Source organism: Cucurbita pepo, chromosome LG03 (genome assembly GCF_002806865.2).
Source record: "Cucurbita pepo subsp. pepo cultivar mu-cu-16 chromosome LG03, ASM280686v2, whole genome shotgun sequence".
Classification (NCBI taxonomy): domain Eukaryota; kingdom Viridiplantae; phylum Streptophyta; class Magnoliopsida; order Cucurbitales; family Cucurbitaceae; genus Cucurbita; species Cucurbita pepo.
Window position 1 is genome coordinate 12,900,008 of NC_036640.1, and position 9,752 is coordinate 12,909,759.

The window sequence follows — 9,752 nt, forward strand, 5'->3', positions numbered from 1 at the left end:
GCTCATGATCAGAAAATCTAATATAAGGATGAAGGTTTATTTACTCTATTGAGCAAGAGATCTTATCTCGGAGTTTGAAGAGGCCACTGAAAATTTTGTTATTAGGTGGTTGCACCAACGAGCCAAATGACATGCTCCATCCGATCCATCCTAATCTAATTTCATAGAATTTGTCTAGAAAATGATTTTCTACTTTTAGTTTTTTCTTCCCGCACTACCCATGTTATAAGTTATCGTTGTCCTATTATAACTTACAAGTTATCCATTCTTGTTTAAGCTTAAAGGACATTTCATGCTTGCAGGTCACAACAAGGAGAATCAATTTTATAGTTGATAGCAATGATCTCAATACAACAATGGATTCCAGCTGTAAACCAAAAGAAGACCAGGAAAAGGACAGGACCTGGATGATGTCTTCCCTCCATCAGATTCATAGTCGAAGGTGAAGTTAGGACAGTCTTATCATACTCTATATTTAGTTTCTCTCTCCTTGGTTTGAATTTCTTTAAGCAATTCTTTGATATAGAACTCTTCCAAGTTTTAAGAAAAAATTACTAAATTTCTCCGAATTATTTTGGTAGGTACAGTCTAGTCCTTCAATTCTTAATTTGATCAATTATTTGGCATGTCATCCGTAGCATTAAATTCTCCACTCTTCCACTAAATTACTATGTGCTCCAATATAAGTGCTTGTTTTCATAGATCCTTTAATTCATCTCCATCCATAATTATGAAAGTAAAGAAAGATCTTTTGATTCCTCTCCAACCATAATTATGAAAGTAAAGAAATATCCTTTGATTCCTCTCCAACCAGAATTATGAAAGTAAAGAAAGATCCTTACATTCCTCTCCAGCCGCAATTGTGAAAGTAAAGCTTTAACTGCGTGCACCCATAATGATCTTGAGATACGAGCTGTAGAAAACTCAATAAAAAAGTTGAAGAACATTGCCCTTTGAAAAACCACTGAACCGGCATTCCAAATAAAATATGCAGAAAGCCTCCCATCCTCACAGCTAAGAGGGGGGAGAGCACAAGAGAACAAGCTGGGAGCTTTCTTTGAATTTGAATTTGCATCCTAAGTACTGAGGCTGAACATAATCCATATAAGATAGTAATTCTCTCAGGGTTTTTTAACTTCCGTAAAGCTGAAAACACTTGTTTTTGTATAAGAGAAGAGGCTGCCAAATGTCTTGTTAATGATTTGACTGAAAGTTCTCCTGGAGGATCTAATATCCACTTCCTTGAAACCTTGAAGGACCCATCTTAACAGCATAAAGCCCTTCCAATAATGATTGTTTGGAGACTCGTGAATTATACAAAATAGCATCCCATTCTTTTGATACGAAGAATCTATCCATAAGATACTATTTTTACCCTATCTTTTAAATGTTATTATTGTTTAGAGAATTTTATAATTATTTTTTTCATCGTACTCACACTTGTTGGATAGCTTATTATTATTATTATTTAGTTTAGTTTGAGGGGAAGTTCCTTATTTTTGCCCTTCTACTTTTATAACTTGACGAGCCAACTTGACATGAACCTGATACATCATCCTAAACAAACACAGTTGGTGGAGTTGGTGTAGTCTGTAGCTGGATAATACGAATGCTGTTGTTTAGAAATCTAACAAGTTTCATATTGAATTTCAATGTACTTTTTTTAACGATAACAACGGTTGGAATAACAATTTCAGTACGAAAAAGTTGGTAGCCTTACCTACAGTGCTGCGTTTATTTCATATCACTCTCTTCTATCAGAAGCTTGACATCTACCTCGAGACTTATTTTATAACCGTGCTTTATTATATTTTCTTAACAGTATTCTACTTTCCTGTTTCAGGTATCTCCTAAGAAGAAGTGCTCTTGAACTGTTTATGGTTGATAGATCAAACTACTTTTTTGATTTCGGGGTAGACTCTACATGCCTTTATTTGCATTTCNTTTTTTTTTTTTTTTTTTTTTTCCTGTTTGCTCCTCTGCCCCCATCACCTTTCAGTGGAATCTGACTGATAATTTTTTCCTGTATGTCCTTTTCTGCTATTAAGAGTACTGAGGGACGGAAAAATGCGTATAGAGCAATTGTTCAAGTGCGACCTCCTCATCTGAATGATGTATATCTAGCAACTCAGGTTCATATCTCGGTCCTTATAACTCCGGCTAAGTTTCTGCATCTATGTGTGCAGTGTGTTACATTGACTATTGTACAGATAAATCATTCTCTCCTGGCACTACTGCAATGGCTGTGGCATGCATCTTACATAAAGTTCAACAGATATTTCAAATTTTTACACGTTTTTTCTGATCCAATATTTTAATCGATATCATGTCTAATTACCAGATTCCTAATAAAAGAACTGTTTCATGATATCAATCAATATGATCTCAGTGCACGTGACTGACATGTGAGGAATCTGGTCAGATGATTGGTGGTTGGTCTTGTATCATGAGTGTTCACAGATAGAATAAAGATAAAGAACTTTATCTACTTTACTTTCTGTATTACAGTAGTTATGATTCATTTACATTTTGTAGAGGCCCGAACAACTTCTCAAGAGAACTCAGCTTATGGAGCGCTGGGCTAGATGGGAGGTATGACTTAAGTTGGAATAACCATCATCTCATAATGGTTTTTGTTTTTATATTTTTTAAGGCAACAGCTTTTATGTTTGGATCCCACAAGTTGAACGTGCATTTTAAAGATAGCTAAAAAATCGGTATCTTTTGCAGATCAGCAATTTTGAATATCTAATGCATCTCAATACCCTGGCTGGGCGTAGTTATAATGACATTACCCAGGTAGGTCATTTGGACAATTTTCTTGTTTTGTGGATATATATATATATATATATATATATATAAATTATATGTATGTACACATATATTGCACTAAAAATTGCTTTCTTTCAGTATCCAGTTTTCCCATGGGTTCTTTCTGATTATAGTTCAGAGAGTTTAGATCTTTCTGATTCTTCCTCATTCAGAGATCTTTCTAAGGTTCTCTCCTTCAAACTCTTCTGTTCATTCTTTTTCAACGTTGGAAGGCTGTCTATTTAACCATGAAGCCTCAATTTTTTTTGCAGCCTGTCGGTGCACTGAATGCAGATCGCCTTAAAAAGTTCCAAGAGAGATATTCAAGCTTTGAGGATCCAGTAATCCCGAAATTTCATTATGGTTCACATTACTCAAGTGCTGGAACTGTACGTTTTCCATTTCATCACCATTTGGTTCTCTTTGTTTAGCACTTTTTGTTTCTAAGTAGTTTTAAACTGCTGACCTGAACATTGCTCAATTGGTCAAGCCATTACTTCCCCTTTTTTGTTGAACTCCAAAAGGAGTTTAAAAACACGTAGTTTGGCCTTCTAGAATCATTTTCTGAAAGACTTGTTTTTTTAAACTTAAATAACAAATTATCTCATGTATTTAGTTCCTTATGTGGAGCCTAAGGGACTATGATGATGCTGGCCTGATATTTCTCTTTTCAAGAAATTAAGAAAATTATTTAAAATTTTTGGATAGAATATTATTAATTTAATTATCTTTCACAAGTGTATGAGAGAAAGTAGAGACTTGTTCTTGCTCTCACTGTTACTTTTTCTTCTCTGGAATGCGTTTGAGCCTTTATGTTTATTGTTGATTCTTATTGTTGATTCCTCGAACACTTGTTTAAATCTGGTTGAAAAAATTTATCAATTTATCAACTTTAGATATTTGCAAAAATATTAGATCAAGTTGGAGTTGTGCGGGTATTCAGGAAAAAAAATACCTTTGATTTTTTTTAACTTATTTTGTTTAATTCAATCACAGCATTATCTTTTCGTTCTTTTTATAGTGTTAGTTTGTATTTTGTGAATTAGCCTTGTCTCTATTGAGAACCCATTGTATGGTATTGTGCTCTGTTTATTTTGCTATTCTGTATGGTTATGGACCAAGTATTTTCCCCAGTTTTGCTTTACTCCAAAGCCAGTCACTTCGTCTTCTGTGAGTTATTTGTACATCTCTATCAAATCAATTGGATCATACTAATTATATCTGAATTTTTCTTATTTCTCTTGCAGGTGTTGTATTATCTTTTTAGAGTTGAACCATTTACAACTCTCTCAATTCAGTTGCAAGGTGGAAAATTTGATCATGCTGATCGCATGTTTTTGGATATTTCTGGTACTTGGAATGGGGTTCTGGAAGATATGAGTGATGTGAAGGAATTAGTAAGTTCGTCAAGTACGAGTGTTGTTTCTCAGTATATATTGCGTTATTGTTGATCTGTTTTAAGAATTCATCTACTTTTTACATTTATTTCCTGCAGGTTCCAGAGCTTTTTTATCTTCCTGAGATCTTAACAAATGAAAACTCGATTGATTTTGGCACCACTCAATTAGGGGAGAACCTTGGTAATCCTTAATGAGTGTACTTCTCATTGATTATTCTTAAGCCAGTCTGTTTCTTGTTTTGATGTATTTCAACCTGCCAGATTCTGTCAGACTCCCTCCTTGGGCTAAAAATCCAATTGATTTTATTCACAAACATCGGATGGCTCTTGAGAGTGAGCATGTATCAGCACATTTGCATGAGTGGATTGATCTCATTTTTGGGTAGGTTGTTTACTTCAATGAAGGTTTTTTATTTATTTTTTAATCTTGTTTATTGGATGTTTTTTCCTTTGATTTTCAGTGTTTGTAAGTTGGTATAATTGGTAGGGGTAACAATGTCGCGAATTCCTTTTACTTTGTGCTGTTTTTGTTTGATCTGACATCTATAAGGATTTGTTGAATCAGGTATAAGCAACGAGGCAGAGAGGCTATTTTGGCTAATAACGTCTTCTTTTACATTACCTATGAGGGGACGGTTGATATTGACAAAATATCTGACCCTGTATGTTCATCTTCATTACATTTTTATTCTTTCAAATAGCAGGATTTCTGTTAAATTGTTTTTTCCCCAATTTGAAAAAGGTACAACAACGTGCCACACAAGATCAAATTGCCTACTTTGGTCAAACTCCGTCTCAACTCTTAACTGTGCCTCATTTGAGGAAGAAGCCATTAGCTGATGTCCTCCATCTGCAGGTATAAGCAAATGTCATGTTGGTAATTCTGATAATGTACATGCATCTGTTATTCTATGTGTCAGCATACTCTTTTAGAGTTGGGTATACCACCGTGGAAGAGAGAGAGAGTTCTCTCGAATAATACACATCGACTCTTATCAAACTAGATTCAGGGAAATCATTATTGAGTATGGATCTAGCTATTGGAACATTGTTGGAAATTCACTGTTGGCTGGTAAAAAAATGTATTGGTATAATAAATTCCTTGAAAATAGAGACTGCGAAGCTGATTTTTAAAAATCTTTGAAACTAGGCTAATAAAATAATTGGAATCCATCTACCTGGGACATTGGAAGAGGAGGAAAGGGTAGAGCATAGGTAGGTCTTACATCTGTTGACGGGGGTGGGTGCTATCAAATCAAAGTGGGTTGGACAAAAGATATAAGACTGAATGTTGAAAATAACTAATAGGTTTGGGTCATTTGAAGAAACTCGACACAAAACGAATTCTGTCAGAAGGGCTCACAATTTAATCTGCATATTGGAAGTGTCGCATGGTATTGAAAGACATATTAGGTGTGTTTTTTGGGTTGTTGAAGGTGGTGAAAAGAGGACGTGGTCCATTTGGTAGATAACATTTTATAGAAGTGATAATACCAGGCCAAGAAGATATTAAGGTTTCAAATGGTAGGTGGGGCCTACTTGGTTTAAGTTGATGTTAAGTAGCTATAAAAGTATTCCCAAAACCAAAATTTTTATTTTTAAAGCCAGACCACAATAAACAATTCAATCAATTTTCTGGGGTAATATAGGATCAAGTTCTTGGAGGATGCTACTCCAACTAGAGGATGGGTGCAACTGCCTCCGGACTCTATAAAGCTCATAGACAGGGAAGTGCCAGTGTCCGCTTTCAAAAATGGATTTGGCTGAAAATAGGGAAGTGGTTAACTCTAATAATTGAGAATTGGAAACAAAGGAGAAGAAAGAGCTATGACACAACATTCCAAACGGAGGGGTGGACCTCTCCTCCCATGGCCTTTAGGTTGTATCTTTCTTTCTTGGTGTAATCCTTGTTCGTCCTCAGTAGAAGGTATTCTATTCTAATATTTGGGTGACTATGGCTGAAACCTTATTCTACTGCCAGGGAATTTACAATAGAAGAAGAAAGAGATATCCTAAAAACCAAAAACACACTAGAAATCAACATGTGATCCTTTAATATAGCCAAAAGAGCAACATCATTGTCCTGAGAATAATTAGTTCATCTGTGTTCGTTGAAGAATATGTTTTCTTGTGGTTAGATCAAGATGTGATGATGTTGCCATATGTGTCAAGTCTGAGATTTCTTTTCCTTAAACCATCACATGGCTTTGTTGTGCATATATGCATCTTAACATGTGAATATTGGGGGGAAGTACCCTTATGCATTAGGGACTGAAAGGATATCAGATCATACTCATTGGTTTTTCCATGTGAATATTGCAAATTTGCATAGTTAAAACTTTTTTCATGTGACATGTACTCATTGGTTTTAAATAAAATTTTCATATCAGACAATCTTTCGGAACCCAAAGGATATCAGATCATACTCTGTTCCCACCCCAGAACGCTGCAACCTACCTGCAGCCGCAATTCATGCAACTTCAGATACTGTTGTTATTGTTGACATAAATGCACCTGCGGCACATGTAGCACAGCATAAGTGGCAGCCCAACACACCTGATGGCCAGGGTGCACCATTCCTCTTTCAACATGGAAAGGCCTCAATGAATTCTACCAGTGGAACATTCATGCGCATGTTCAAAGGGCAGGCTGGCTCTGCTGCCGAAGAGTGGCAATTTCCCCAGGCACCAGCATATGCTGCATCTGGAATCAGGAGCTCGTCTATTGTTTCCATTACTTTGGACAAAGACATTATCACTGGTAAGCATTTATTTAATTATCTATCTACGACTTTATCCTTTAATTCTCCTCTTTAAACTTTTCTCTTTGAAAAAATCCCTTTGAGAAGGAAAAAAAGGATCCTTGAGCTTAACATCATTTTGGTTTTTTATGGTCTATATTGAAAGGAATTCTCGCATCTACACCTATAAATAACATGATTATAAATCTCACTTCTCTTCGAGTTTATACCTATCTTTATCACGTGAAAATTTACTCCATTTTGTAATCGTAGTTTTTCATCCCATTGAGCTTAATGGAGCAGTTTTTTATACTCCTGTTGATAGGACCTTCACACTTTTTTGTGATTTCTTGATATCAATGTAATCATCGTTCCCTATCAATCCCTAACAAAAGGAGAAAAAAAAAAACTTTCCTATTGGAAATTTTAAGACGAGGAAAAGCTCTACAACGAAAAATGGTCTGGTTAACTTTCTAGTGTTTTCATGTCCAAGTGTTTCTTCCCTACAGATTGTAGAGCATAAGTGAAAATTATATCAGTCATAATCTACTTCAATTGCTATGAAAACATCTTCTGTTTGATCTCTACTTCTATAGCCAACTTAAGTTAACTGTTACTGCATAAGTAGCTAATTTCTCGTTCAGGACATATTTTCTTATGATTATTCAAAGGCATGCATGCATATATGGTTTAGTTTTATACTCGTCTTTGTATTCTCTATAATAGTTTACCTAGCTCCTATTTTTTTCTTTGGAAATAGGCGGACATGTTGACAATAGTGTGAAGCTAATATCATCAGATAGAGGAAGAACATTGGAAACTGCGTATGGGCACTGTGCACCAGTAACTTGTGTCAGTGTTTCTCATGATAGCAATTATCTAGTCACCGGATCCCGTGATACCACTTTGCTAATTTGGAGATTACATAGATTGTCAACCAGTCGTTCAAGTGCCGTGTCAGAAACTGCCATGGGGACAGACATGTCCACATCAGGCAGTGGTAGTAATTTATCCTCTATATTGGCAGACAAAAGCCGGAAGCATCGAATTGAGGGTCCCATACATGTTCTTCGGGGTCACCACCGTGAAGTTGTGTGCTGCTGTGTGAACTCAGATCTTGGTATTGTTGTTTCATGCTCCCAGTCATCAGATGTTTTGATACATTCCATCAGAAGGGGTCGGTTGATCAGAAGGTTGGCTGGTATAGAGGCCCATGCTGTAAGCCTTTCTTCCGAGGGAGTTATATTGACTTGGAACGAATCACAATGTACTCTTTCAACCTTTACTCTGAATGGAAATCTAATTGCTAGAGCACCATTTCCGTACTCTTCCAGCATCAGTTGTATGGAAATATCTGTTGATGGGGAGAGTGCCTTGATTGGAATAAATTCATCAGCCCAAAACAATAGAACCCCCACTAATAACTGGGAGTTTAAGTCCAAGGATTTCTTCACACCTGATGAAACTTCAGAAGACGAGAGATTAGATGTTCCGGTTCCTTCTGTTTGCTTTTTGAATCTGCATACTTTGAAGGTATTATTAAATTGAAATAAGTAGCTCTACCTAATTTCTGTCCTTAGCTTTTCCACTTTATATGACTGCCATAACACACTTTTCCAATATGATTTGATGCACGTACCTTTATCCTACAGGTTTTCCATACGCTGCGACTCAAAGAAGGGCAGGATATCACTGCGCTGGCATTAAATAAAGACAACACAAATCTTTTGGTGTCGACTGCAGATATGCAGTTAATAGTCTTCACTGATCCCGCTGTAAGAACCTTCCATATTTCCATGGCTATTTAATAATTCTACCTGATTTTTTCCCTATCTTTTAATACAATTTCTCGGGACCGTGTGAAGTGAACATTGTAGTAAAGAAATTATGAGAAAACGAGTACAATTGTCAAAAGCAGAAAACTAAAAACAATATCGTTATCAAACAGATTAACCTACCTGTCTAACTTTATGAAAACAAGTCAAGTAGCTGAATATGTAGATTATTATCTTTTAAAATCCCACCTTGTTTTGACACTTATCATTGTTCTGTTCAGTTGAGCTTGAAAGTCGTAGATCAAATGCTGAAGATTGGCTGGGAAGGTGAGGGGCTCAGCCCTCTTATAAAATCATAGCCTTCTGCGGCAACAAAAGAGTTCAATACTTGTTTAGCTGTTGGACAAATTCTGCATCATATATATTTGCTAGCACTGAAACGTCGATGGATATATCTTGTTGCTCTTATTTTTTTTCTCTCAAGCACGGAGTGGAAGGAGATCTAAGCCGAGGCCCTATGCTCGATGGGTTTGCCTCTTTAATTTCATGCTATATAGAGCTATCAGGTCGTCGTCGTTGTTGCTATTGAGATGTAACTCCAGTCCTCACACTTGCTATCCAAAATCTGGCCCTTTGTCGGTTACACGTTGTAAAATATGTGATAGACTAGCCCCAAATCTTATGAATATACATTAGCTTCTAGATACTAGAATGTTACATGCGGGGCCATTCTTTATGGGATCAAGTTGTATGTATGTCACTATTTGTTGAAATTGTGAGGCCTTAGGCACTGGGCTTGAGATTGAGCTTTCCAGTTTTGTCCATTCTTCATTTGAGAAGTAAATGACCAAGAGCTCTTCCATTATTTGTATATTCTATTCTATTATGTTACTAACTCTTACATGTCAGCCAAATTTTTAAAGGGCCAAATCCTGGGTATGCTAATGTGACGCTGCTACGTCTCCCAAAGCAGGGTGCAATTATAATTTAAGCTTCAACTTGCAAAGAAAAGGAAAACGAAGAGCAG

General features: G+C 36.2%; 1 protein-coding gene across 2 annotated transcripts in view; it reads left to right on the plus strand.

Moving 5' to 3' along the window:
- The window catches only part of LOC111790049 (BEACH domain-containing protein C2), a 28,643-nt gene extending 19,053 nt beyond the window's left edge, over positions 1-9,590 (plus strand). For both annotated transcript variants that reach the window (XM_023670825.1, XM_023670826.1), the window contains exons 17-32: positions 303-442; positions 1,844-1,913; positions 2,049-2,132; positions 2,536-2,592; positions 2,731-2,799; positions 2,911-2,997; positions 3,084-3,200; positions 4,059-4,208; positions 4,307-4,391; positions 4,472-4,592; positions 4,776-4,872; positions 4,953-5,066; positions 6,601-6,970; positions 7,711-8,483; positions 8,603-8,725; positions 9,007-9,590. In XM_023670825.1, coding sequence (XP_023526593.1) covers positions 303-442; positions 1,844-1,913; positions 2,049-2,132; positions 2,536-2,592; positions 2,731-2,799; positions 2,911-2,997; positions 3,084-3,200; positions 4,059-4,208; positions 4,307-4,391; positions 4,472-4,592; positions 4,776-4,872; positions 4,953-5,066; positions 6,601-6,970; positions 7,711-8,483; positions 8,603-8,725; positions 9,007-9,084 — 2,535 coding nt within the window. In that variant the 3' untranslated portion in view covers positions 9,085-9,590. The remainder of the gene's footprint in view (positions 1-302; positions 443-1,843; positions 1,914-2,048; positions 2,133-2,535; positions 2,593-2,730; positions 2,800-2,910; positions 2,998-3,083; positions 3,201-4,058; positions 4,209-4,306; positions 4,392-4,471; positions 4,593-4,775; positions 4,873-4,952; positions 5,067-6,600; positions 6,971-7,710; positions 8,484-8,602; positions 8,726-9,006) is intronic.
- Positions 9,591-9,752: the final 162 nt, after the last annotated feature.